A 26,291-nucleotide genomic window follows, 5' to 3' on the forward strand; every position below is an offset into this window, starting at 1 on the left:
TTTGGGCTTAGTCAAAATTAATCAGAGCTACTAGCAAATAAATGTTCAGTTACATAGAAAAGCAAGTAAATTTTCATCAGTCTTTAAGGGTTGTTTGGAAATACTGTTTAGAAGTTCAGGTAATTATATTGCTTCTGAATCACCTTTTACAACTATATGATAGCCAATAGTAAATATTTACTTTCTGAGGATGTCTTTAGAAATTAGGCAAACAAAAATTAGTGTACTCGACAATAACTATGTATATAACTCAAAAAATTTGAACTTCTTTTCTAACAAATTATGTGTTAAACGATTAACAAAGTTGTTCTGTAAATTTGCTAATGATATACAGTATATAATGAAAGATCCTGTCTTTACAGACAGAGTAGTTAAAAGAATAGTCTCAATAAGTATCATTATTTTATACTTCTACATTTTTTACATGGTGGAGAAAAACTAGCAAATCTGTAATTGTCAAATACTGCTAGCTGACCTTTGAAAGTAAGAATGTACCATGGTTTTCTCCAGTCTATATTTTAACATTTAGTGTTTAGCTTACTTTTGAGTAATGGGGATGCAAATTCCATACATGTCTATATTCTAGGGAAGGAGATACTGAAGAAAGCCTTGGGTCACCCAGTGATCCAAGTTTCTCACCTGTTTCTTGGAGTATCAGTGGCAAATATCTAGCAGGGGCTTTGGAAAAGATGGTGAATATCTGGCAAGTTAATGGTAAGAGTTTTGAAAGTACTAATACATTACTATGGGTACTTTTCAAATCTTTCTCCTAGCCTTCTGACCCATACAAAATTCTATTTATTTTGGAATTCATGAGATAATGAACAGTTGTGAAAAAAAAAACCTGTGCACAGGATGACTTAGAGAAAATCCTTATTCCATGGCCTTTATTTCTAGGAATTTCAACTAACCTAGTAACTATAAGCCAAAAATTCTCTATTATGTACCACTAAGGTTTGGTAAGAAGGAGTAGTGGCCATTGGATTTTAAGCTATGCAATCCTTTGAATTATTTGAAATATCTCTGTTGTTTATGTTTGTTTCACAGATACAAATTCTTGTTGGTTTGTTATTTACTTCTCTGGAAAAAGTACATTATTGAATTCTTAGGATTGTTAGTTAACTTTTATGTATTGGGGGAATAGCTAGCCTTAATTGTAGGTAAATTGTACATATTAATTGGATCTCCACTAATTACTAGGAAAGAACATGTGTTTGACATCTATCACTAAGAATTTTCCTTTATTCAGTCTTATTTAAAACTATCATTTTGTCCTATTAATAGTTATAGAAAAGTTTACTAACTTGATAATGACATGTATGTAATGAAGGATCCTGTCATCAACAGCTAATTGATTAGTATGCCATTATGGAATTGAAACTTAATTGAATGTATTAATAATTAAGTGGTGTTTACGTTTTGTTCTTGTTATCTTTTTGTCTTTGTTGTTTTGAAGAATCCAATAGCAACTGGTTACCATTTTCTCCCTTTGTAGGAGGAAAAGGACTAGTAGATATCCAGCCTCATTGGGTATCTGCACTGGCTTGGCCAGAAGAGGGTCCATCTGCAGCCTGGTCAGGAGAGTGTTCAGAATTACTGTTAGTGGGGAGGATGGATGGTTCTCTAGGACTAATTGAAGTTGTTGATGCATCTACTATGCACCGGCGAGAACTGGAGCACTGCTACCGAAAGGACGGTAAATGACCACACAATGTGGAAAACCACATAGACTCAGAAGTTGTTTGCCTCTTGGTTTCACCAATACTCAACTTTGTCTTCTAAGTTTTCTACTTAATGTTTCGTTGTAATTAGTTGCTGAAATGAGAGCTATTCCTCATCTACCATACTTCTTAGTTCAAATGAGATTTAAGAGTATAGGGCTGGGAAGTTGGCTCGGTGGTAGAGGGCTTGCCTTGCATGCCTGAGGCCCTGGGTTCAATTCCTCAGCACCACATAAGCAAAAAAGAAAAAAGCCAGAAGTGGCGCTGTGGCTCAAGTGGTAGAGCGCTAGCCTTGAGCTGAAGAGCTGAGGGACAGCGCCCAGGCCCAGAGTTCAGGCCCCACGACCAGACCCCCCCCCCCAAAGAAAAAAGAGATTTAAGAGTATAGCATGTTAGTTTTTCATCTTTTGTGTAAATGACTTCACATTTATAGTAGGCTTCAAATCTCTCTTGAAAGTTTCTGCCCAAGAAATTAAAAAGGTAATACCCTCTAATAAGTGATGAAATCATTAATGAATGAGTAAAATAGAGGAAAGGGGAAAGATGGAGGAAAAATCCTGCTCTCACACAAAAAAAGTAGAAAGTCTGCTTATATTTATTTTTTTATATGTACCTTTGACTAGAGTGGCATCTTGGTAGTTTTGGTTGGTTATTTGGAGGAGTGGGTAATTCAAAGTACCTGCTTATCTGGCAGTCTTTGACATACTAAAAGGTTTAAAAACAAAAACTGTACCACATTCCCCCCCAATCCCACCCATTCTACTCAGCTGAATAGTTGTATTTTACTTCTTTCCTTTCATTGTTGCGTATGCTTAAAGATTCAGCAAAGAAGGATTGTTAGGACAGATCATTTTAATAGACTATGAAAACACTAAATAAGCAGAGGTGATATTTTGTGACTGCAGGGTTAGTTCACTTCTACATTTCTTTCTTTTTTTTGTCAGTTGTAGGACTTGAACTCAGGGACTGGGTACTGACCCTAATCTCTTTTGCTCAAGGCACTCTACCACATTAAGCCACAGCTCCTTCACTTGAGTGGTTAACTGGAGATAAGTCTCAGGGGCCCTTTTCTGTCTGGGCTGGCTTTGAACTGCAGTCCTCAGATTTCAGCTTCCTGAGTAGCTAGGATTACAGGCATGAGCCACTGGTGCCCTGCTTCATTTCTCCATTTATGAATAGATTCTTTCTAAAAGGGAAGAGCCTGGGACAATAACTTATATTCAAATTGAAGAACTCAATGTGCTCTCTCTTTTTCAATCTCTACCTGAAAGGGCAGGGATGTGGTAGGGTAATTGCCTAGCATGCACAAGGCCTAGAGTTCAGTCCCCAGTACTTCAAAACAAAACAATTTTTTTTTTGAAGAAAGACTTGTGCTGGGAAGGTGGCTTAGTAGTAGACTGCTTGGCTCCCCATGTATGAAGCCTTGGATTCAATTCCTCAGTACCACATACCCAGAAAATTCTGGAAGTGGCACTGTGGCTCGAGTGGTAGAGTGCTAGCTTTGAGCAAAAGAAGCTCAGGGACAGTGCTCAGGCTCTGAGTTCAAGCCCCAGGACTGGAAACAAAAGAAGAAGAAGAAAAGAAAATCAGAAGTAGAGCTGTAGCTCAAAGTAGTAGAGCACTAGCCTTGAGCATAAACGCTCAGGGACAGTGCCCAGGTCCTGAGTTCAAGCCCTATGACTGACAGGAAAGAGAGAGAGAGAGAGAGAAGGAAGGAAAGAAAGAAAGACTTAAAATGATGTAGTTTTGTCATTTATAAAAATGTAGATGAGCTAAAGCCGGGCACTGGTGGTTCACGCCTGTAATCCTAGCTACTCAGGAGGCTGAGATCTGAGGATCGCGGTTCAAAGCCAGCCCAGGCAGGAGAGACCGTGAGACTCCTATCTCCAGTAAACCACCAGAAAACCGGAAGTGGCGCTGTAGCTCAAGTGGTAGAGCGCTCACCTTGAGCTGAAGAGCTGAGGGACAGCGCCCAGGCCCAGAGTTCAAGCCCCATGACCGACAAAAAAAAAAAAAAAAAATGTAGATGAGCTAAATCCCTGCTGTAAGCCAGCATTTTGTGGAGTGCGTTAAGAAGCTCTAGGGAAACAAAACTTGCAGTGATAGCTATAGCATGTATTTGTTTCCAAGGCTGTCTTTGAAGTCAAATAATAACAGATTTGCTTTTTACTTTCTCCTTTGTTTTTATCTTGTTTAGTGTCTGTTACTTGCATTGCTTGGTTCAGTGAAGACAGACCATTTGCTGTGGGATATTTTGATGGAAAATTGTTAATGGGAACCAAGGAGCCACTTGAGAAGGGAGGCATTGTTCTAATTGACGCCCATAAGGTAAACATCTCTTCACAGGTGGATCTATTTTCTTTTTATTGTAATATTATTTGATACTAGTCTCTTTAAATTTTTTAACATAAATCACAAACTAATATTCTATTGTTTTTATACAGTCTTTGGACTATGTGCATACATGTATCAAGCAACTGAAAGAAGTCAAATGAGACAGTGACATGAGAATACCGGAGGAACACTCCTCATTCGGAGTGCCTCCATTAATAGCTGAAAATTCCATTCCTGAAGGCAGATCCTTTACTCTAAAAACAGATCACCAATTCATGTTACAGGGATAGCTAGTCAGATGACATACAGGCATTAAACCAGGAGGTGAAAGGTGTTGGAAAGAGGATTTTAAAGTAGCAGAAAAACCGGGCACTGGTGGCTCATGCCTGTAATCCTAGCTACTCAGGAGGCTGAGATCTGAGGATCACAGTTCAAAGCCAGATCAGGCAGGAAAGTCCATGAAACACTTATCTCCTATAAACCACCAGAAAACCGAAAGTGGAGCTGTGGCTCAAATGGGTAGTGCATTAGCCTTGAGCTGAAGAGCTCAGGGACACCACCCAGGCCCAGAGTTCAAGCCCCACAACTGAAAAACAAACAAAAAAAAAAGGTAGCAGAAAAGCAGTGATCATATATAAACACAAGCCATGTCCTAGATTTTCATAAGTATTTTCTCATTTGGTGTGAGGTGTACATTTTTAAAGGTTTCTTGTATTCTACCTTGTGCTAATTACTGTCAATAAAATGACTTTAATAACATACACATACACATACATGAGAGATAACATACCTCCATCAGAGTGAGAATTTCAGAACTCATTCAGCTTGCTATTTGAGGCATCGATGGCAATAAATATACATAATGTAGACTATATTAAAGAGTAAGTTGATTTAATGATTGGGAATGATAAGGCCAAAACTGATTCACATGAAATGTTGGTTTCAAAATATTTGAATTATAGAAGTACAAGTTATTGTGAAGATAAAATACTTATTTATGAAGGAAGACTTATTTTGTTTTTCCCCCTTCTCCCTTCCATTTTAAGGATACTCTTGTTAGTATGAAATGGGACCCCACAGGTCATATTCTGATGACATGTGCCAAAGAAGAAACTGTGAAACTCTGGGGACCTGTTTCAGGATGCTGGCACTGTCTGCACTCACTCTGCCATCCATCTATTGTAAATGGCATCGCCTGGTGCAGCCTGCCTGGAAAAGGATCCAAGTTACAGTTACTGCTGGCTACGTATGTTATACATTTTTGCCTTAACTTTCATATTTATATAGACTTCCTGGCATTAAATGTGGCTTCTCTGTAATATTAGACCTTTATTGCCAGCTACTATTTATAGGATATGTAATACAATAAGATTACTTCAGGGAAATAGAAAGCAATTTGCCTGTGTGAAGCTTGGTATGTAATTTCCTTACGTGACTTTTTTTTTTTTTAAGTGGCTGTCAGAGTGGCTTAGTATGTGTTTGGCGTATTCCACAAGATGCCTCACAGAGCAGCATGACTAGCTCAGAAGGATGGTGGGACCAGGAATCAAGTTGTCAGGTAAAGTTCTGGTTTGAAAAGACCTTATATGAAACCATAAATAGACTATGTCATCACACCTGTTTGCCCAAAAGCAATATCTATTAGTAAAATAGAAATAATTGTTCTGTTTTGTGTGCTTTCTTTCATTTGCTTAACTTAATATATATCAGAGAGACCATAATTATTTATTTGTGAAGGTGACACATTTAGTTTTCATGGAATGGTGAAAATTATGAGTGATGAATAGAGTTGATGTGCCCATGGACTGGTCTTAGTTTACTACACACCACTGGAACAACTCTTCCTCCCCGCCCCCACCCCTGCCGAGTATCTACTATTAGTTTCATTTAACCTATAAAGAAGAAGAATTTAACTCAGCTATCTAGACAAAATACTACAAGTATGCCAAGTTGGGAGTCAGAAGATGTAAAGGCGAAAATGTAAAAACAAAAACTAAGGAGCACATATGTTTTGTATAAAGGGCATAGCTGCCAGAGTTAATTGTTACCTCCTAGAACTAAGAGCATATTAATAGAGTATCTATAATTTCTTTTTTTTTAATACTAGGGTTTAAACCCAAGGCCTTGTGCTTGGTAGGTAAGCACTGTACTGCATGAGTTTCACTCCCAGTCTCTAGCTATAGTTTATTTTTCAGGTAGTATCTTGTATTTTTTTTTTTTTTTTTTTACATAGCTGAGGTTACAGAAGTATACCACCATACTGAACTTGGTTTTTGAGGAAGAGTTTCACCTTTTTTTTGCCTGAGCTGGCATTTTAGACCACGATCCTCTTATCTCCTGGAAAGCTGCCATTACAGGCATGAAACACCACACTTCACTTCTCATTTATTATTATAGAAGTAAAACCTCCCAATTATAGAAATGTTTGAAGTAAAATCTCCCAATTTTTTAGACATTGACACCTGACTTAAATTCTTTAAGATAGTGACCACTTTCTTTGCACTCTTAACTACTCTTCTTTTTGTTTGTGATACAAATGTCCAATATCAGTAGTTTAATTTTTACATTTTAGCTTTACATAAATTTCCTTTTTAGTCCCTAACACTAGTGAGTGGTATTTGGTGAGTACAAATAGGTTCCTCTTCTATTGACTGAAGGTTCTGTCTGTAACATTGTATCTAATCTTCCTTCTTCTAGAAGCCAGGAAGACATGGTGCGTGGACAGGCTTCTCTCAGGGCCTACTCCCTGGGCCACAAAGCAAAGCAGATCATCTGTAGCGCTCCCATTGCCTTTTCTTTTTTTTTTGTCGGGGCTTGAACTCTGGGCCTGAGCATTGTCCTTGAGCTCTTCAGCTCAAGGCTAGCGCGCTACCACTTGAGCCATAGCACCACTTCCAGTTTTCTGAGTGGTTTATTGGAAATCAGAGTCTCATGGACTTTCTTGCCTGGGCTGGCTTTGAACTGTGATCCTCAGATCTCAGCATCCTGAATAGCTAGGATTACAGGCGTGAGCCACTAGCACCCGGCTTTTCGATTGCCTTCTTACACTACTTTCTTCCTGTTATCTAGCTGGCCACTCCTAGCCCTCTTCCCTTTCACCCTGACCTTAAACTCCTTCTTCCTTCTGGTTATGACAATGCAGTTCCTCAGTAGTCATTCATTCAAAGACCATAACGGTTACTTCTTCCAAAGGTGTTTGTATCTGAGGGATATTGGAAATTTGAAAAGTAGTAATTTCTGTCCATTTTAGCAGAAAGTTTAGTAACGTATCAGAAAGGGTGAAAGTCAGATTTTAAAATTTTATCTTGTCAGACTAGCTGGCTAACTTTCATGAGAGAAGGAATCTCTTCACAAACACCTAACATTTTATTACTAAAGTGCAAAATTTCTAAATTACTTGTAAGTCTTGAACCTATAAATCACTCATTTTCATATATATTAAAAATAATGATTGCAGGATGGCTATAGGAAATCGGCAGGTGTCAAATGTGTTTATCAGCTACGGGGACACATCACTCCTGTCCGGACTGTGGCTTTCAGTTCTGATGGGTTGGCCCTGGTATCTGGTGGACTTGGAGGACTGATGAACATTTGGTCTTTAAAGGTAAGAGCATAGCTTTTGGGTTTTAAATTTTAATTAATGGTGTGTGTGTGTGTGTGTGTGTGTGTGTGTGTGTGTGTGTGTGTGTGTGTGTGTGTGTGTGTGTGTGTGTGTGTGTGTGTGTGTGTGTGTGTGTGTGTGTGTGTGTGTGTGTGTGTGTGTGTGTGTGTGTGTGTGTGCACGTGCGTGCATGTGTACCAGTCTTGGGGCTTGAATTCAAGTCCTGGCTCTGTCCCTGATCTTTTGTACTAAAGGCTAGCACTCTGCCACTTGAAACATACCTCTACTTCCAGCTTTTTGGTGGTTAGAGATAAAAGTCTCATAGATTTGCCTACCCGAGCTGGCTTCAAACTGTGATCTTCAGATCTCAGCCTCCTAAGTAGCTATGATTAGCAACATGCCACCAGCCATAGCTTTTATTTTTATGTTAAATGACATTTTACATTAACTTAAATATATTAGGATAAGAGCCCATTTGGGGAATATTTTATGGAATAATATCTTGAAGAAGCTCTTTTAACAATCCTCTGCCTGGTGAGAAAGAAAAAATTCTATCCTTTAAAGTTTCTTACTGATAGTAAATATGTTTGAGGTTAGCTAAACCTCAGAAAATTGAATAGTATGTAAGCAGTTGGCATTGTTGATTTAGCTGAAGTGTAGATTTTAGAATGTTTTTGTGACTGTAAAGTATAAACATTATATGACATTGTTCAAAAAGAAATGTACTCTTTATCTGACTTATGTAACCATAACCTCTCTCTGTATCACCTTTACAATAACAATAAATGAAAAAAACAATATTCTACTAAAAAAAAAAAAAGCCTTTCCCATTAAAAAAAAAAAGTATAAGCATTCTCTGTGAATGATCCTAAAGGCTCAGTCATGATGAGTGTTGATAAATGTGTCTCATTTTAGGATGGCTCTGTCTTACAAACTGTTGTGATAGGCTCGGGGGCCATTCAAACCACAGTGTGGATCCCAGAAGTCGGTGTAGCAGCTTGCTCAAATAGGTCAAAGGTAAACTTGCACTTATATCGACCCATAAGACGTAAGCCTGTATGCCGTTTTAGAAATCACAGGCTAAGCACCTTACTCTACAGAGGAGTAACAAGGTATTTAGAAAGATTATCAGCTGACCAAGATACTGTAACTATTTAGTGGTAGATAGGGAATTAAAACCTAGATCTTCTGATTTATTGTCTGGTATTCTTTCTCCTGCCCCCTGGGCTTTGGTGAAAGTGCTTAATTATTGAGTGATTTCATTTCCATTGGAAGATACAAAGTGTATTTTGATGGGTTGTAAAGTGGCTCAAGTGGTATAATGCATGCCTAACAACTGGTGAGGCCATGAGTTCAAAGTGTATTTTGACTTTCTACTTGATTTTTTTTTTTTTTTTTTTGACCATTGTGGTGCCTGAACTCTAGGTCTGGGCACTGTCCCTCAGCTCTTCAGCTCAAGGCAAGTGTTCTACTTGAGTCACAGTGCCATTTCTGGGTTTTTCTGCTTATGTAGTGCTGAGGAATCAAACCCAGGGCCTCATGCATGCAAGGCAAGCACTCTTACCACTGAGCCACCTTCCCAGCCCCTCTACCTGATTTTTTTGGGGGGAAGGACCAGTCCTAGGACTTAAACTCAGGGCTTAGGTGCTGTCGCTGAGCTTTTTTGTTCAAGGTTAACACTCTGCCACTTGAGCTATAGCTCTATTTCTGGCTTTTGGATGGTTAACAGGAGATAAGAATCTCATGGATTTTCCTGCCTGGGGCTGGCTTCAACCAGGATCCTTAGATCTCAGCCTCCTGAGTAGCCAGGATTACAAGCCTGAGCCACTAGCACTCAGCTCTGCCATGATTTTTGAGACAGCACTAAATAATCTCAAAAGAATTTTTTTCTGAAAAGAATAATCATCTCAGAGACATTAATGCGCTATAACATATATATGCCTTAAAATTTTACTGGCTTCTCCTCCCTACACCATAACCCATGACATAATTCCATGATACCATTTACCTCTATAGTCTTGTGTTTCACCCTCTTAAAGAGAAGAGTCAATGGACCGTACTGACTTACATTTTATGCAGTTAACTGATGTTAAAATAAGCTATGAATCTGAATGAGCAGTCCTTATAAAAGTAACATAGGAAGGTGGCTTCATATTATAACTATGGTGTATGAGGCTAAAATGGCCTTTGTAACTAAACTATGCCTCAGAGTTCAGAAGTTCTTCAGCTTCTACCGATGTTTTCTTCAGTTAGCAGAGTACTGTTTCTTCTGGTGTCCTGTGGTCATGTGAAACACATACTACATACCTTAAGTGTGTATTCTACACATAAAACCAACATAACTCAATAGGTTTTCTCATTATTATTATTATTATTATTATTATTGCCATACTGGAGTTTGAGCTCAGGACCTTGTACTTAATGTTCTGCTACTTGAACAATTCATCCAGCTTTTTTTTTTTTTTTTTTTTTTGACCAGAGCTGGCCTAGGACTGAGATCCTCCTACCTATGCATCCTGAATAGCTGGTATTACAGATGTAAACCATCATGCCCAGTTTAGTTGCTGGGATGTGATCTTGCTAACTTTTTCCCTGGGCTGACCTCAAACTACAATCCTCTTTATTTCCATTGCCCAAGTACCTAAGATTACAGGCATGAGCCACCACTCGTTTTTACTTAGACAAGATTTAGGGTATGTTGAAGTTCTATAGATATTTTGGATATAAAATATACTAAAAGCAAAAGTATTAAATGTAGTGACTAAAAGGAATTTCTTAGATTGCAGAGTATTATCTTTTATTTAAACACATTTATCATGTTGCATGATTTATTTTCGACCAGGATGTTTTGGTTGTGAATTGTACAGCAGAATGGATTGCTGCCAATCATGTTTTAGCAACCTGTAGGACAGCACTGAAACAACAGGGTGTTCTGGGATTAAACATGGCCCCTTGCATGAGAGCATTTCTGGAACGGCTACCCATGATGCTTCAGGAGCAGTATGCCTATGAAAAGGTAACTGATTGATGTCCAGGAAAACTTGATCATCTGAAATTTCAGTTCATCCCTTTAATGGCTTGAGTCGAGGAAAATAAGTATGGCCATTTGGGCAAACCTAAATGAAGTCAGTTGTGTCTAAAGTAGTAGCTCAATAACCCTTAAGCCTATTTCTACTCTATTTTTGCCAGAGTAAAATAAAAACAGACCCCCCCCCTCCTCAATTTTTGTTTTCCAATCCTGGGGCTTGAACTTGGGGCTTGGGTGCTGTCCTTAAGCTTCTTTGGCTCAAGGCTAGTGCTCTACCACTTAAGTCACAGCACTACTTCCAGCTTTTTCTGAGTAGTTTATTGGAGATAAGAATCACCTGCCCAGGCTGGCTTCAGACTGCAGTCTTAAGAGCTCAGCCTCCTGAGTAGCTAGAATTGTAGGCATGAGCCACCAGTGCCTGGTTTCATAGCATTCTTTTTCAGATTATTTATTCACTGTAAAACCTCTTTTTTTTTTTTTTTTGGTCCAGTCATGGGGCCTGAACTCTGGGCCAGGGCGCTGTCCCTCAGCTCTTCAGCTCAAGGCTAGAGCTCTACCACTTGAGCCACAGTGCCAAAACTGGCTTTTTTTCTTTTTGCTTATGTGGTGCTGGGGAATGGAACCCAGGGCCTCATGCATGCAAGGCAAGCGCTCTACCACTGAGCCACCTTCCCAGCCCCTGTGAAACCTCTTAAAATACCAGTGCCTTGGAGTATGAGCTTCCCTTTTCTGACCATGTATCTGATTCTGCATGGCTTTGCATTCCAAAGTTGGGAGTGGTGATGGATATGATAACAGAATGTACCTTTTCTCCATTTGCCAGGTGAATCTTCATGGAAAGTTTAATAGAACAGCTAAGGTTGAACCAAGAAGCATCATTAAATGCTAGGTTGAGGAATTGTGGAATCTGGGCCTGTTGTCCAGCAGTGACCTTCAAGTAACCTGTATGCCAGCCCTCAGTCACAGTGCCCCTTTGCTCTTTGGGTTGCGTCCATTTTTTGACATGCTACGTTACCACACCTCGTTGATTTAACTAAGACATTTATCTAGGTTTTATTTTCTGTACTCATCAGCTTATTTGCTTGCCAGGACTAGAGCAGACCATAAAGAAGGAAACATTTTCCTTGGATGGCTATAAGGATTCTCTTGGTAAAGGAAGAAATATGAGAAGGGGCAAGGCAGATCTTTGTGATTTAGTTATATTTGTTTTGTTCACCCCTCCCTCCAACCTACCCCTTTGCTCATAGGGCTTGAACTCAGGGTCTCGGTGCTGTCCCTGAGTTTTTGTACTCAAGGCTATTGCTCTACCACTTTGAGCCACAGCTCCACTTTAGTTTTTTGGTAGCTGATTAGAGATGTATCTCATGGACTTTATTGCCTTGGCTGGCTGGAACTATAATCCTCAAGTCTCAGCCTCCTGAGTGGCTAGGATTACATGCCTGAACCACCAGTGTCCAGCTTTTGTTTTGTTTTTAAATTGGGAAAGAACATAACCAATACATATTAAATGGGGTATCCTGTATTGGATCTTGGTACTGAAAAGGGCATTGAAGGCAAACAAAGTAAAAGTTCTATGGTTTAGTTAGTGTTATACCAGCATTAGCTTCTTGGTTTTGATAGATGTTTCATGATTATTTAAGCTGTTAACATTGCAGGAAACTGAGTGAAGAGTATGTAGGAATTCCCTGTATTGTCCTGGTAATTCTGTGAATTTAAAATGATTTAGAAGCCAAAAGCTTAACACATAGTAAACAAGAATATGGTTAAATTAGGAATCTTTGGTGCTGGCCCTTTAACATGACATGTGAATTTTCTCTCAGCCTCATGTGGTTTGCGGTGACCAGCTCGTCCACAGCCCCTACATGCAATGTCTGGCTTCCCTTGCTGTGGGTCTTCATCTGGATCAGCTGTTGTGTAGCCCCCCAGTGCCACCCCATCACCAGAACTGCCTCCCTGACCCTGCAGCCTGGAATCCAAATGAGTGGGCCTGGTTAGAATGCTTCTCAACCACTATTAAAGCTGCTGAAGCCCTGACCAATGGAGCACAGTTTCCAGAATCTTTTACAGTTCCAGATCTAGAGCCTGTTCCAGAGGATGAACTAGCGTTTCTGATGGTAAATGTAATGTGACTTGCTATTATTTGTAGCTGAGCTTGTGTCATCAGTGTTTGGCATTCGTTAACCCTTAATAAGGCTTTGCTAACTTCAGCTAGAAGACTGCCCTCAGCTAGAAGACTGGTTGTTTCCAGTCCTGATGGCAGGCTTCTGTGGTGACAGATTGAGTATATGATAGCCTGCTGGCTCTGGGTGGCATAGTCCCATATTTCTGCTTTTGTGTGTATGTCCATAGATGCTTGTTAATGCCTGATATAAATATACATCTAGATATCTATCTATATAGATAAACTATGTTAATATGTATACCTAGATAGATATTAGCAGTCTCTCCTAGTCAACTTGGGAGACAGCCTCATATACATTCTGATTTACTTAGCAGTTTTTTTTGGTTTTGGTAATACTGGGATCTGAACTCAGAGCCTCATACTTCCTATGAAGTATGAGGCAACATTTTGCTGCTAAGCCATTCCTCCTACCCCTTTGCATTTGTTTTTGCGATATGGTCCAGGCATGTGCTTGGATTACAGTCATCCTATTTTAGACTTACCATTGAGGCTGGGATGACATGCACATGCTACCATACTCATCTTCCATTGAGACAGTCTCCTAGAATCAAGGGCTGACCTCAAACTGTGATCCTCCCAGTCTTGGCTTCCCATGATTCTAGGATGACAGGAATGTACCACTGTACCCAGCTATGAGTTGAAAAGGGCTCTTGTAAACTTTCCTGCACCGGGTAGCCTTGAACTGTAATCCTCCCATTCTCAGCCTCTTAAGATAGTTAGGATTACAGGTGTGAACTGCTTGGCATATTGCTTACTTAGCGCTATAATTGTACCTTTTATCAGCATCAAATAAGAATAGGGAAGAGCCAGAGCCTTCAAATTATCATTTATTTTTTATTTATTTATTTATTTATTTATTTATTTATTTATTTATTTATTTATTTATTTATTTATGTATTGTACTCAGGATTGAACTCAAAGCCTCATACTTCTACCACTCTAGTCATAGGTCTAATTTTTGCTTTCAGTTTTTTTTTTTTTTCAGATACAGCTTCATACTGACTTTGGTTAGACTGGCCTTGAGCCACACCCTTCCTACATCTACCTTTAAAGTACCTGGGATTACAGTAGTGTACACAGTGCTATTTTGTTGTTGTTCTATTTGGAAGTATCCAACTGTAGAAACTATGATGAGGGTAAAATGCCTGTGCAGATAGGCCAACACCTGATTAACCCCTTTAATTAAGGTTTATGTATACAAACAATTGAACATATAAAAATAGATATGAGTTGAGTAAAATTAGCTGTCATTTTGTAGATACAGGAAGTAAAGTCTTAAATAGAGATTTAGCTAGTGATACATCTATCCAGTTCTACACAGGGAATTTCCTGAAAGTAGTTACTAATGTATGTGACTTTCCTTGTACCTGTGGATGCTTAGTAACTACAGCTTTTAATCACCAAGGTAATGATGATAGTGAAAATACTTATAATAAAAGTAAGTATTGAGGACCGGGAAGGTGGCTCAGTGTTAGAGTGCTTGCCTTGCATGCATGAAGCCCTGAGTTCGATTCCTCAGCACCACATAAGCAGAAAAGGCCAGAAGTGGTACTATGGCTCACGTGGTAGAGTGCTAGCCTTGAGCTGAAGAGCTGAGGGACAGCGCCCAGGCCCAGAATTCAGGCTCCACAACTGACAATAAATAAAAAATAAGTAAATGTATTGAAAGAACAAAGGAAGGGGTAATATTGTCCAAAAGAAATGTATATTTTTTACCTGACTTCTGTAACCATAACACCTCAGTATGTCGCCTTTATAACATTTAAAAAATTAAACGAAAAAATAAGTATCAGAAATGCATAAAATCCACTTTGATGTGATTGTCAAACTAATCTTGGTGGATGTTTTGGCATGTGGCTGTAGTCCCAGCTATTTGGAGAATGTCTCGAGCTAAGAATTGAGTGAGGCCATCCTGGGCAACACAGTAAGACCATGTCTTGACTTGTCATGGAAAGGAGGATTTGTTGTTAGTTTAAGAACAGATAAATCCTCGGTCAGCAGGATTGATCATGATGTGTGCCCTTTATTACAGGATAACAGCAAATGGATTAATGGCATGGATGAACAAATTATGTCCTGGGCAACTTCCAGACCTGAGGTAAACAAAGACGGGGTGACCTGTATGGTGGTTCTCAGTCAATCTTTATGGGAAACACCAGTGTCTGCATGCCTTCCATAGAAGCTGGCACACACTGGTATTCAGTACATGGTTTTTTAAAAAATGAGTCTACCTTCTGTGATTGTATTTTTTCTAGGACTGGCACCTGGGAGGAAAGTGTGACGTCTACCTGTGGGGTGCTGGCAGGCACGGGCAGCTGGCAGAAGCTGGAAGAAATGTGATGGTACCTGCTGCAGCCCCCTCATTCTCACAGGCCCAGCAGGTACCTAACAGGGTCAGACATGGAGAAAACTTGGGAATTGAGTGTTACTACTCCTTTACTGGCAGTAACACGGGATAAAGTTTGCTCATTTCAGTCTATTATGAGGAATCTTTAAAGAAAGATGCGGTGGAGGCTGCTGCTTTCTCTTCTCTACTTTAGCTGCCCACAGTTAATTGCTCTTTCTTATAAGTGTCCCTCTAGTGTCTGTCTCTTTCTAGGCCAGTCTTTTATTTACTTTTTTTTTTTTTTTTTTTTTTTTGGTCTTTTCTTTTTTGGTACTGGGGATCAAACCCAGGATGTTGTACTTGTTAGGCAAGCACTTTCCAGCTGAGCTATATCCCAGCCCTAGGCCAGTTTTTACTATTTCCCTATTACCCTTTTCCCTCCCTCCTTTTATCTCTTTTGTGGTTGTTAATGTTTTAACTCTGCGCAGTTGGCAAAAATCTCATAGTTCCTAAATTATCTTGGTCAGATGGACCTCACATGTGTCTTACTTAAGCAGTTTATAGTAATCAAGGGTTATAGGAAAACCATAATTATATCAACCTTTCCCCATTAGTTAAAAGGATAAGAAAAATGGATAAAGATATCTTTTGTTAACATGGGATCATTTCAAATGCTTGCATGTTAAAGCTGTATGATAAAGGATATATTTTTAATTATGTGTTTTTATACTAGGTTATATGTGGTCAGAATTGTACCTTTGTCATCCAGGCCAATGGTACAGTGTTGGCTTGTGGGGAAGGAAGTTATGGCAGATTGGGACAAGGAAACTCAGATGACCTTCATGTGCTGACAGTTATTTCAGCCTTACAAGGTAAAATTGTCCTTAATTAACAATTGGTTAGAAACTATGACCTGTTGTAGGAATGTTTGTTTTTTTTTCTTTTTTTGGGGGGGTCTGGTGGTGGGGCCTGAACTCTGGGCCTGGACGCTGTCCCTCAGCTCTTCAGCTCAAGGCGAGCGCTCTACCACTGAGCCACCTTCCCAGCCCGTTTTTTATTGTTTGTTTGTTTGTTTGTTTTTAACTCAGGGCCTCACACTTGCCAGGCAAGCACTTACCACTTGAGTCATTCCATAAACCCTTTATGAATTTATTTTTCTGAGATAGAGTCTCACTTTGTGCTTTGTGCTCTTGACTGGCCTGTATTGCAGTCTTTCCATTTGTTGTTTCCCTGTGTCAGTAGGATAACAAGTACACACCACTGTACTAGTCATCCCCCAGAGCTGGGATGACAGGCATGTGCCACTACTCTCAGCCCTTGGTCAAGATGGAGTCTTGTAAATGGCTATCTCCTCATCTCTACCTCCCAAGTAGCTAGATTATAAGCTTAAGCCACCTTATACTGGAGCCCTTTCAGACTTTTGTTAGATGAAGCTATAGAGGTTTTTGCTTCCATTTGAATCTCAGGCATAGGTATAGCCGTAATTTCCATATTTTAAACTATATTATTTTGCAAGTTATTTATAACAGGAATTCAATGATTATATAAATAGTTGGTTTTGAGACCCACTGCAGATTGTAAACAAGTTCTTTAAAATTGTGAGAGTATAATTAGGCAACTATTAATAGCAATAGCAGCTGTGCATTACTTCACTAACGTTAAAAATCCATTCATATGAAAATAACTGAAGGGTATCTCTGGCAGAGTTCTGTGTGGCTGAGAGAAGGAATGCTTCTGGAGAAGCCACTGGCTGGTTCTCTAAGTCAGCTCTCCCTGATTCCACAGCCTCACAGAGGAATTTCTAAAGAAAGTGATAGAGTGCCAGCTGTGAATGAAAAAGCTGAGTAAGAGTGCAAGGTCCCGAGTTCAAGTACCAGTATCAACACATACACACACACTCACACACAAAACCTTACTGAAAACAGTGAGTTCAGAAAGATTCCTGAGAAATTCTGGGTTCTTTCCTGCTGATCTGGGCGAATTGCAGCAGTAGGGGTTGGGGAAGGGAACATGGCCTGGATTTGCATCTGCTGCTTTTGGTCCCTGGCTCTGAGACCTTGCACAAACTACTAGACCTCTTGTGACTCTGTTTCTGCAGTTGGAAAACTGGGCCTTTGTTTCTGCCTCCTGGGTTCTGTGCATTAGATCAGAAGTGAGATGATCCATTTAGAGGAATCTTAAGAGCACGTCCTTAGTGCCTGTAACTTCTGCCACTCTCTCCTCTTTCCTGTCATCCTAATCTTGCCAAATTTGAATGTAAATTAAGGATATTTCTTGCCATGCGCTCGTGGCTCACGCCTATAATCCTAGCTACTCAGGAGGCTGAGATTCTGAGGATCACAGTTCAAAGCCAGCGTGGGCAGGAAAGTCCGTGAGACTCTTATCTCCAGTAAACCACTAGAAAACCAGAAGTGGCACTGTGGCTCAAGTGGTAGAGTCTTTGCCTTGAGCTGAAGAGCTCAGGGACAGCGCCAAGGCCCAGAGTTCAAGCCCCACAACCAACAAAAAAGAAAAACAGAAAAAAGGACATTTCTTTAGTTCTATAGCATCATTTTGGTGCTTTTTGATTCTGAGGGCATTCTATAATAACTGTAAGTAAACAAAAGTTTGAGCATCCATTTAACCACTTGTGTTTTTACTCCACTCCAGGCTTTGTGGTGACCCAGCTGGTGACTTCCTGTGGTTCTGATGGGCACTCGATGGCCCTGACAGAAAGTGGTGAAGTCTTTAGCTGGGGAGACGGCGACTATGGCAAACTTGGCCATGGGAACAGCGATAGGCAGCGGCGACCCAGGCAGATCGAGGCCTTACAAGGAGAAGAAGTGGTGCAGGTCAGGCAGGACATGGATAAGTTTGCCCTTGAATGTAAATATACTAGTTGTTAAATAGAATTCTTAAATTTAGTCAACAGGAACTAGTGATAAAAAAAAAAAAATAGGTTCCACAAGCATCAGAAGTTTGAATGGGCTTTGGTATTAGAATGAACTTCTATTTCCTGAGCCACTTGGTTGTCCAAGTCGGGATTCTTCCATGGAAGAAAGATCAGTGGACTAGGTCCTATCTTAAGGTTTTTGATACACAAAAGGAAGGCATTGATTTTATTCTTGTTACAGAAATTGAGTTGCACATGCATTTACCTTAAAATCACCAGTCAGTGATCTTAAATAACATATGATGGCAGAAACCCTAGAGTGTCTGCAGAATGTCCCCATTCATTATCTTCTGTAGTCTAAGTCAGCTGTACACAGCTGAAGAGTAGTGATGGCTATTCAAATGGATACTGGTTAGTTTGTTTTTTCCTGAGGCTGGTGAGGTAACTCCAATCTAGAGGAGCAAGAGAGCCAGTGTTTCTAAGACTCCTCCCTTGAAGGAGTTCTGCTTTTCTCTCTCTGTCAGTTATTTCAGACTAGTTATTTCAGCTTTAAAATGAAAGGAAGGCAAAGAAGGAAGGAAGAAAAAATAGGAAGGAAAATACTGGTCTTGATTTGTTGGTGAAGCTTACTGTTACATCAGTGACCAGACGTGACTGACTTCTTTCTTTCTTAGTGTCCCCTCTTCTTACAATCTTTTTTTCTTCTTGGTTCTGTCCTAGATGTCGTGCGGCTTCAAGCACTCTGCAGTGGTAACTTCTGATGGCAAACTGTTTACTTTTGGAAATGGTGACTATGGCCGTCTGGGTCTTGGAAACACCTCGAACAAAAAACTTCCAGAGAGAGTGACTGCGCTGGAGGGATATCAGATTGGACAGGCATGCAATAAGTCAATATGATGTTCTCATTGATCAGAATTTCTTACTTCTTCTGTGTGTACTTACACTCCTTTCAGGAAGACTAGGATCACCAATTATACTTAACCTTTGTACATTTTACTCCACTTAGTTGAGAACCTTTTGTGACTTTTTTCCAATTTGAAAATTCATGTTTTAGGTTTGTTTATACAATAAGCAAAAAATAATATCCTATTTTCAGGATGCTAGTATTATTACAACACCCCCCCCCCCCATAAAGTACTAATACAACTCATTACAAAACCTTGAAACAGTGTGAATTTCTGTGGCTCCTCTCTGGCAGCCTTGAGCTAGATGGCTGAATTGCAGGGACACGGGTAGTTGCTGCTGCTCTTGGTGGCAGTTGTGCCCCATATGCTACTGTGAATGTCTCTCGACAGTGGGTGAGATGTTTATGTTTCCTGAAGTAGTGCTGGGAAGCCTCTGGTATAAATGAATTTTTTGAGTTGTTTATATTTTTTCCTATCTTGTAATGTTAATTGCTAGCCACAGATATTTAGATGATTTTACTTTGAAGACTATGTTTGAAGACTATGTAGACATTAAGGGTCATTTTTAGTTGAGCCATTTTGGTTAACATTTGTAGTAGGTGGTGAAGCTTGAGATACTAAAGCCAAGTTTTTCAATGAAGTAAAGGAGTCCCAGAAAGTGTTATGTACTTTAGATCTTGATTCATCTTACTGAATACTCTGATTCCTGCAGGTAGCCTGTGGGTTAAACCACACTTTGGCAGTATCTACAGATGGTTCCATGGTATGGGCTTTTGGAGATGGAGATTACGGCAAACTAGGCTTAGGAAATTCCACAGCCAAATCTTCGCCTCAGGTCAGTTCCTACCTTTAATTTTGGCTTTTATACAACAAAAAATAGTTTTTACCTATGTTTGTGTCTCTTCTTAGTTGGAAATAATTTACCACTAATATTTTTGGTGATTTATAATGAAGTTTGAAAGCTTCTGCTTACTCTTGAATGTCCAGCATTGTAGATGTTTATTGTATGTGTTTGTGTGTGTGTGCGTGGTGTATATGTGTGTGTGCGCACATGTGCACCAATCCTAGGGCTTGAACTCAGGGCCTGGGCACTGTCTCTGAGCTTTTTTTACTCAAGGGTAGCAATTTACCACTTGAGGCACAGCTCCATTTCTGGCTTTTTTGGTGGTTAGTTGGAGGAAGATAATAGTCTCATGGACTTTCCTGCTCAGATTTTTAACTATGATCCTCAGATCTCTGCCTCCTGAGTAACTAGGATTATAAGCATGCACCACCTGTGCCCAGCATAGATTTTGTTTTTTTTTTTTAATAAACCATTAATATCTGTACTGAATGTAAAACTCGTATAAGGACAAGGCTTTTGTAGACAGCCAAATTCTGTACAAACATCTCATGTAGGGCAGCAGTAGTTACAGCATGTCTCAAGGGTGTCTTTATGGAAGGAACCATGGACAATCTTTTATAACCCTCTGCTTGCAGATGCTATTTTACCATATTACCACTGAATTATGTATCTCCTTTTTCAAAACAATATTAAAAATTTAAAGCAAAAACAAATTAGAAGCTATTAATTCACAGAAGACTTTTTATCCCATTCTCCTTTTGTGGGTTTTCTTGACATTTAATAAGCAACCTGATTTACAAATATTCAAATTGTATTCCACTTCAGATTCATTATCATATTTAGTCTGTACAACATCTTTCTTTTAGAATATACTAATCATACAAAATAATAGTCTGACATCTTGATAGCAGTATGTATTCACCTAGGATACAGAAAGGTAGGAAAGCAGCATCCCTGGCTTTACATAGTCTTACACTGTTCTTTAAAAGATTGTAGACATGCCAAGCACCAGTGGCTCACTCCTGGACTAGTTGTTCAGGAGGCTGAGATGTTAGGATTGAGGTTTGAAGCCAGTCAGAGCAGGAAAGTCCATGAGACTCTTATCTCCAAGTAACAACCATAAAACCCAGAAATGGAGCTGTGGCTGAAGTGGTAGAGCGCTAGTCTTGAGAAAAAAAGCTCGAAGGCAGCACCTACGCCCTGAATACAGCCCCAGGACCAGCATACAAAATGAAAAAAATTGCACATACACTTTGTTTTGTTGGCCCAGAGGAATCACTCCGTGAAATGGGGTCCTGGGAATGTTAGCCAGACTGCCCTGCCATGCACACTGCCTCCCCTGAACTCAAGTAGTTTCACAGAAGCGTAGGAGAATAAAACACCTAGGAGTGTGACTTTGAGTGGAATAGGTAAGTGGAGATAGTATTTGAGCTTGTACGTGCCAGTTAGCAAACTCAAATATTACTGTTTTCTTCTTCAAATGCACACTTTTACATTGCAGAAGGTTGATGTCCTTTGTGGAATTGGAATAAAGAAGGTTGCCTGTGGAACTCAGTTTTCCGTTGCTTTGACCAAGGACGGCCATGTGTACACCTTTGGTCAAGGTAGGGTGTTTTCCCAGATTATATTGCTTTTTTGTGTATTATAGACACATTTGTCTTCCAATTGTATAGAAAGTTCTGAACCTGGTTATTTTTTCCCTGGGTAATGAGTAGCTATTACAATATTCATTTACTTAATACTTTCCACTCCTATTTCATGAACTTTGTTTTAAGGACAAACTCCCCTCCCAGCAAAGCTTCTCGTGTCACAGAGTTATTCTTGCTAGAAGAATCCCCGCAAGACCTTCCCCTCCTCCTTTCTATTTCTTTGCCAAGCTGTAGTGACTGAATTGGGAGAGAGGCAGGTGTGAGGAAGAAGCAAATCATAACTGAAGTTTGTAGTTTGGGAAGAATATTGATGACACTGATTGAGGAATGACCTGGCTTATGGGGAGATGGGAAAGCTCTTAACCATTGTGTTAGTTTTTCATTGCTAACATAAACAACTCAACAAGGGAAAGGATTATTTTGGCTCAGAGTTTTTGAGGTTAACAGTCTGAGCCATGGTGAAATAGCATTGATCATGAAATAGCATTGATCATGGGGGAAGGGTGTAGTGTAACAAAGCTGCTCAACTTGTGATAGGCAGGAGGCAGAGAGCAGTGGGAAAGGGCCAGGAATACCATATATCCCTCAGAGATATTCCCAATGTCCTACTTAATGCAGCCATTCTTCTAGCTAGCTCCACCTCCTTGTAGTCTATTCACCTATGAACTCATCAGTAGATTTACCTGTCAATTAGGTAGATTAGTATTCTCAAGACCCAATCATATCTATAAAGTACCACTACCTGGGGGGCAGGCCTTCAACACTTGAGCTTTTGGAACCATTTTATATCCAATTATACCAGTCATGTTGAATGGGACCTTCTGTCCCAGGAAATATCTAGCAAGCTTTTGAGAATTTGGATCTGGAACTGCAGAGATGGGTTATAGAAATTAAGTTTGGAACATAGTGATTAGGGAAAAGCTTTATTCATAAGATCTAGGAGAAACTTAGAGAGAGAATACAGAATGAAAAAAATGTAGAACCCTGGAAAATATAAGCGAAGGCAGATGAGCACAAGAAATTTGGCTCTGAAAGAAGTGTTGAAGAGAGGTAGTTGGTGTGCCAAGGTAATGGGGAGTCTCTACGGGGAAGGAGGAGCTCAGGTCACGTTATCAGAAGGGTAGATGGGGTTCCCATGGAGGGGAGCCTGAGAAGCAGCTGTTGCAGCAAGCAACATTTCATGGCTTTGGAAGGCAGCTTCAGTGCTGTCACGCAGGTGGAAGTGAGGTAGCAAGAGGTTGCCATGCCAAGTGGGCGTAAAGTGGGGACTTGTCACTTTCTACAGCTTCTGCAGAGCAGAGAGAGTTTAGATGGAAATTGGAGAACACCACACGTTGAATGGAATCTTTTTTAAAGAAATCAAGAAACTTGGAGGCCTTTTTGGACTATGTGCCAGTCCTTTCAAATACAAAGATATTAGGAGTTTCAGGATTTTAAATAAACCACTGATTTTAGATGTAATTTTTTTATGTCCAAGAAGATTGACATTTTGTAAAGAAACAACTTCAAAGTTTTTATTTACTTAAAATCTGGTGTATCTCGCTGGTGATAGCCGCTTTTGTTCAATTGGGCTCTGTATGCCATTGTTGTTCTACCTTAGAACAGTAAGTGACTAGTGAGAAGAGCTATTGGACTGTGCTGTCCATAATACTTCCTCTACTGTTTCTTCAGACCGCTTGATAGGCCTGCCTGAGGGGCGTGCCCGCAATCATAATCGACCACAGCAAATCCCTGTCCTGGCTGGCGTGGTCATCGAAGATGTGGCGGTTGGAGCTGAGCACACACTTGCTCTGGCATCTACTGGAGATGTATATGCCTGGGGGAGCAATTCAGAAGGGCAGGTAAATACCTTGCTTGGTGCTTTCTCATATTCTAGAAATCTGACTGTACTCCTTATTTAGGAAAGCAGTAAGCAGGAAATTCTTTTTTTTTTTTTTTTTAAGCTAGGAAACTCTAACTACCTCTATGTTGCAGGCATCTTACTTTATTATGGACTCATGGACTTACGGACTTAAGGACTCATTGCTTGAGTCCAGTTATACATCTTTCTTATTTAATTATAACCAAGAAGTCTTTAACCTTGGTTTATAAAATCAGTTTTAACAATAGTAAGGTGTCAGTGGCTCATGCCTATAACTTTTTATTTATTCTATTTTAACTTTCCAAGAACTTGTTCCCTTCCCAGAGAAGGAATCCACAGAGATATTCGGCTAAATTTAATCTTTCAAGATTTAGAATGGCCTTGTTGCCCTTAACTTTTCAAAAAATAGTCTGAGCTATAAAGACCATTATAGTGTTTGGTCCAGATGTGAACATACTTTCATCATCTGTTTTCTTCTCTTCCTCTGGCTAATTGAATCTGAGTATTTGTTCTTTATCTTAGCTTGGCCTAGGCCACACCAACCACGTTCGAGAACCAACCCTGGTAACCGTTCTGCAAGGGAAAAACATTCGGCAGATCTCAGCTGGGCGCTGCCACAGTGCCGCGTGGACAGCGCCGCCTGTTCCACCAAGAGCACCAGGTGAGGGACAGAATGTCCGTGCTCCTGCCCTTCAAGCGATGCCCAACTGTAGTCAAGGCTGCATCTAGCTCAGTCTAAAACCACCCGCCTTCCCACACACCCCGAGCCTCCTCTGTACCACTTCAGGAACTTCTTTATGTAGCAGTAGTCTCTCTCTGCAGCTCCTGAAGAAGACAGAGTATCACTTTTCCTTTCTTGAGCAAGGAACAAATCTATCATTTCAGAGCAGCTCTGTGTGTGTGTGTGTGTGTGTGTGTGTGTGTGTGTGTGTGTGTGTGTGTGTGTGTGTGTGTGTGTGTGTGTGTGTGTGTGTGTGTGTGTGTGTGTGTGTGTGTGTGTGTGTGTGTGTGTGTGTGTGTGTGTGTGTGTGTGTGTGTGTTATACCAGTTAACCCCTTACAAAGTGATGTCTCTGTACTGGCTCATCAGCAAATCCAGTTGCTGCCATTTAACCCCAATGTGTATGTAACAGGACTAGTGAGCTGTTTCTAGAATTTGGTATTTGCTTTATTTTTTTATGGAATTCTTATAGTTACATTTAAAAAAAGACCTTCCTTCTTCCTCTCTCCCAGCCTCCTTGCCTTCTTCCTTTTCTCTTTGAACTATGTAAATCTCACTGTTAAAGGAAAACACAATTAAGTGAAAAAAGATGGTTTCCATCATGATATGTTTTTTTAAGTTTTAGAAACCAACACCCCAAATGCATTAAAAAAAGGATGAATTTTGGATAGAGGAATAGATATATGTGTGAAAAAGCAAATACAGCAATAAATCAAGTATAGAATTTAGCTGATGGGAACAAGTGTCTGTTATACCATCATTTTAGTGTTAGAAGTTTTCAAAATACTGGAAAAGCTGGATGCCAGCGGCTCATGCCTGTAATCCCAACTATTCAGGAGGCTGAGATCTGAGGATCGCAAATCAAAGCCAGCCCAGGCAGGAAAGTCCATGAGACTCTTATCTCTAATAAAATATGCAGAAAATACTGAAAGTAGAGCTGTGGCCCAGTATCTGGCACTAGCCTTAAACAAAAAGAAGCTCAGGGACAGCACCCAGGCCCTGAGTTCAAGCCCCAAAACCAACACACACAGGAAAAAAAAAACAAAAAAAAACTAGAAATGAAAGCAATACCTTTCCTTTACAAGTGCATGTTTGCTTTTGGGCAGGTGTGTCGGTGCCCCTGCAGCTGGGCCTGCCTGACACTGTGCCTCCCCAGTATGGGGCACTGAGGGAGGTGAGTGTTCACACTGTGCGGGCCAGGCTCCGGCTGCTCTACCACTTCTCTGACCTCATGTACTCATCCTGGAGGCTGCTGAATCTCAGTCCCAACAATCAGGTAACATCCCGAGCGGTGCACAGTCTGTGTTGATGTGTGCTCATGGTCTCAAGGCCTCTCTCTTGACTTTTGGAAAATTCTCCCCTGGCCAGTACTTCCTTTACTCTTTGAACTGACAGAAGCAGCAAAGCCAGCAGCGGTAATCCCAGCATTGCTGGTGTAGAGACAGACTGGATATGGATGCTCATGCTGCTCGACAGAAAATGCTCTTTCTTCTGTTTTGTTTTATCTAAAACTTGAGGAAATATAAATGGCTGACATATTAGGTATTTTCTGTGAAGTCAAATATGTGCTACTAAGATCTAATAGCTGGAGTGTGGCCTACTGGTATAGAATGCTTGCCTAGAATGTGTGACACCCTAGGTTGGGTGCCCTGCACACCCACGCACGTGCGTGTGCACACACACAAAAGGACCATACATAGTGCTTTATATTATGTCTGTTATGAAAATCTATCTGAGACAGTCCATGTAAATCTATCTGCCTCTGTCTGGGAGAATTGAGGATGATTTCGTATGTGCCTACATGTATGCACTTTCCTGTATTTTTGAACTTTTTATAAATCATAATCATACATTTATAGAAAATATTTCTTTAAAATTACTAGTAATTACTAATACCCAAGACTATGTGCTCCTAAAGTATATTTCAGAAAGAATTTCTGTTCTGAAGTGAGAACAGTGCTGTCTTCTAAGCCTTGTACTATTACCATTTCTGTTACAGAACAGCACATCTCATTATAATGCTGGAACTTGGGGCATCGTACAGGGACAGCTGCGGTCTTTGTTAGCTCCAAGAGTCTACACCCTCCCGATGGTGCGCTCCATAGGAAAAACCATGGTTCAAGGAAAAAATTACGGACCTCAAATTACTGTAAAGAGAATCTCAACCAGGTTGGCATATGTCTGTGCTTCACTAACTAGCTGGAATTATTTTCAGATGACTGTTACTACTAACGCATCACTGGGAGCT

At 40.1% G+C, this 26,291-nt stretch overlaps 1 protein-coding gene across 3 annotated transcripts in view; it reads left to right on the forward strand.

Annotated features, from left to right (window-relative positions):
- Positions 1–26,291, forward strand: part of Herc1 (HECT and RLD domain containing E3 ubiquitin protein ligase family member 1) — a 178,223-nt gene that overhangs the window by 143,595 nt on the left and 8,337 nt on the right. For all 3 annotated transcript variants that reach the window (XM_069995206.1, XM_069995205.1, XM_069995207.1), the window contains exons 53-72: positions 587–714; positions 1,496–1,696; positions 3,919–4,049; positions 5,102–5,301; positions 5,508–5,613; positions 7,513–7,659; positions 8,572–8,673; positions 10,499–10,672; positions 12,505–12,798; positions 14,899–14,964; positions 15,122–15,247; positions 15,926–16,064; positions 17,842–18,023; positions 18,785–18,940; positions 19,682–19,804; positions 21,315–21,417; positions 23,134–23,303; positions 23,846–23,984; positions 25,150–25,319; positions 26,043–26,212. In XM_069995206.1, coding sequence (XP_069851307.1) covers positions 587–714; positions 1,496–1,696; positions 3,919–4,049; positions 5,102–5,301; positions 5,508–5,613; positions 7,513–7,659; positions 8,572–8,673; positions 10,499–10,672; positions 12,505–12,798; positions 14,899–14,964; positions 15,122–15,247; positions 15,926–16,064; positions 17,842–18,023; positions 18,785–18,940; positions 19,682–19,804; positions 21,315–21,417; positions 23,134–23,303; positions 23,846–23,984; positions 25,150–25,319; positions 26,043–26,212 — 3,027 coding nt within the window. The remainder of the gene's footprint in view (positions 1–586; positions 715–1,495; positions 1,697–3,918; positions 4,050–5,101; positions 5,302–5,507; positions 5,614–7,512; positions 7,660–8,571; positions 8,674–10,498; positions 10,673–12,504; positions 12,799–14,898; positions 14,965–15,121; positions 15,248–15,925; positions 16,065–17,841; positions 18,024–18,784; positions 18,941–19,681; positions 19,805–21,314; positions 21,418–23,133; positions 23,304–23,845; positions 23,985–25,149; positions 25,320–26,042; positions 26,213–26,291) is intronic.

This window comes from Dipodomys merriami, unplaced genomic scaffold (assembly GCF_024711535.1).
Source record: "Dipodomys merriami isolate MVZ:Mamm:240054 unplaced genomic scaffold, mDipMer1.0.p SCAF_48, whole genome shotgun sequence".
NCBI classification, from domain to species: Eukaryota; Metazoa; Chordata; class Mammalia; order Rodentia; family Heteromyidae; genus Dipodomys; species Dipodomys merriami.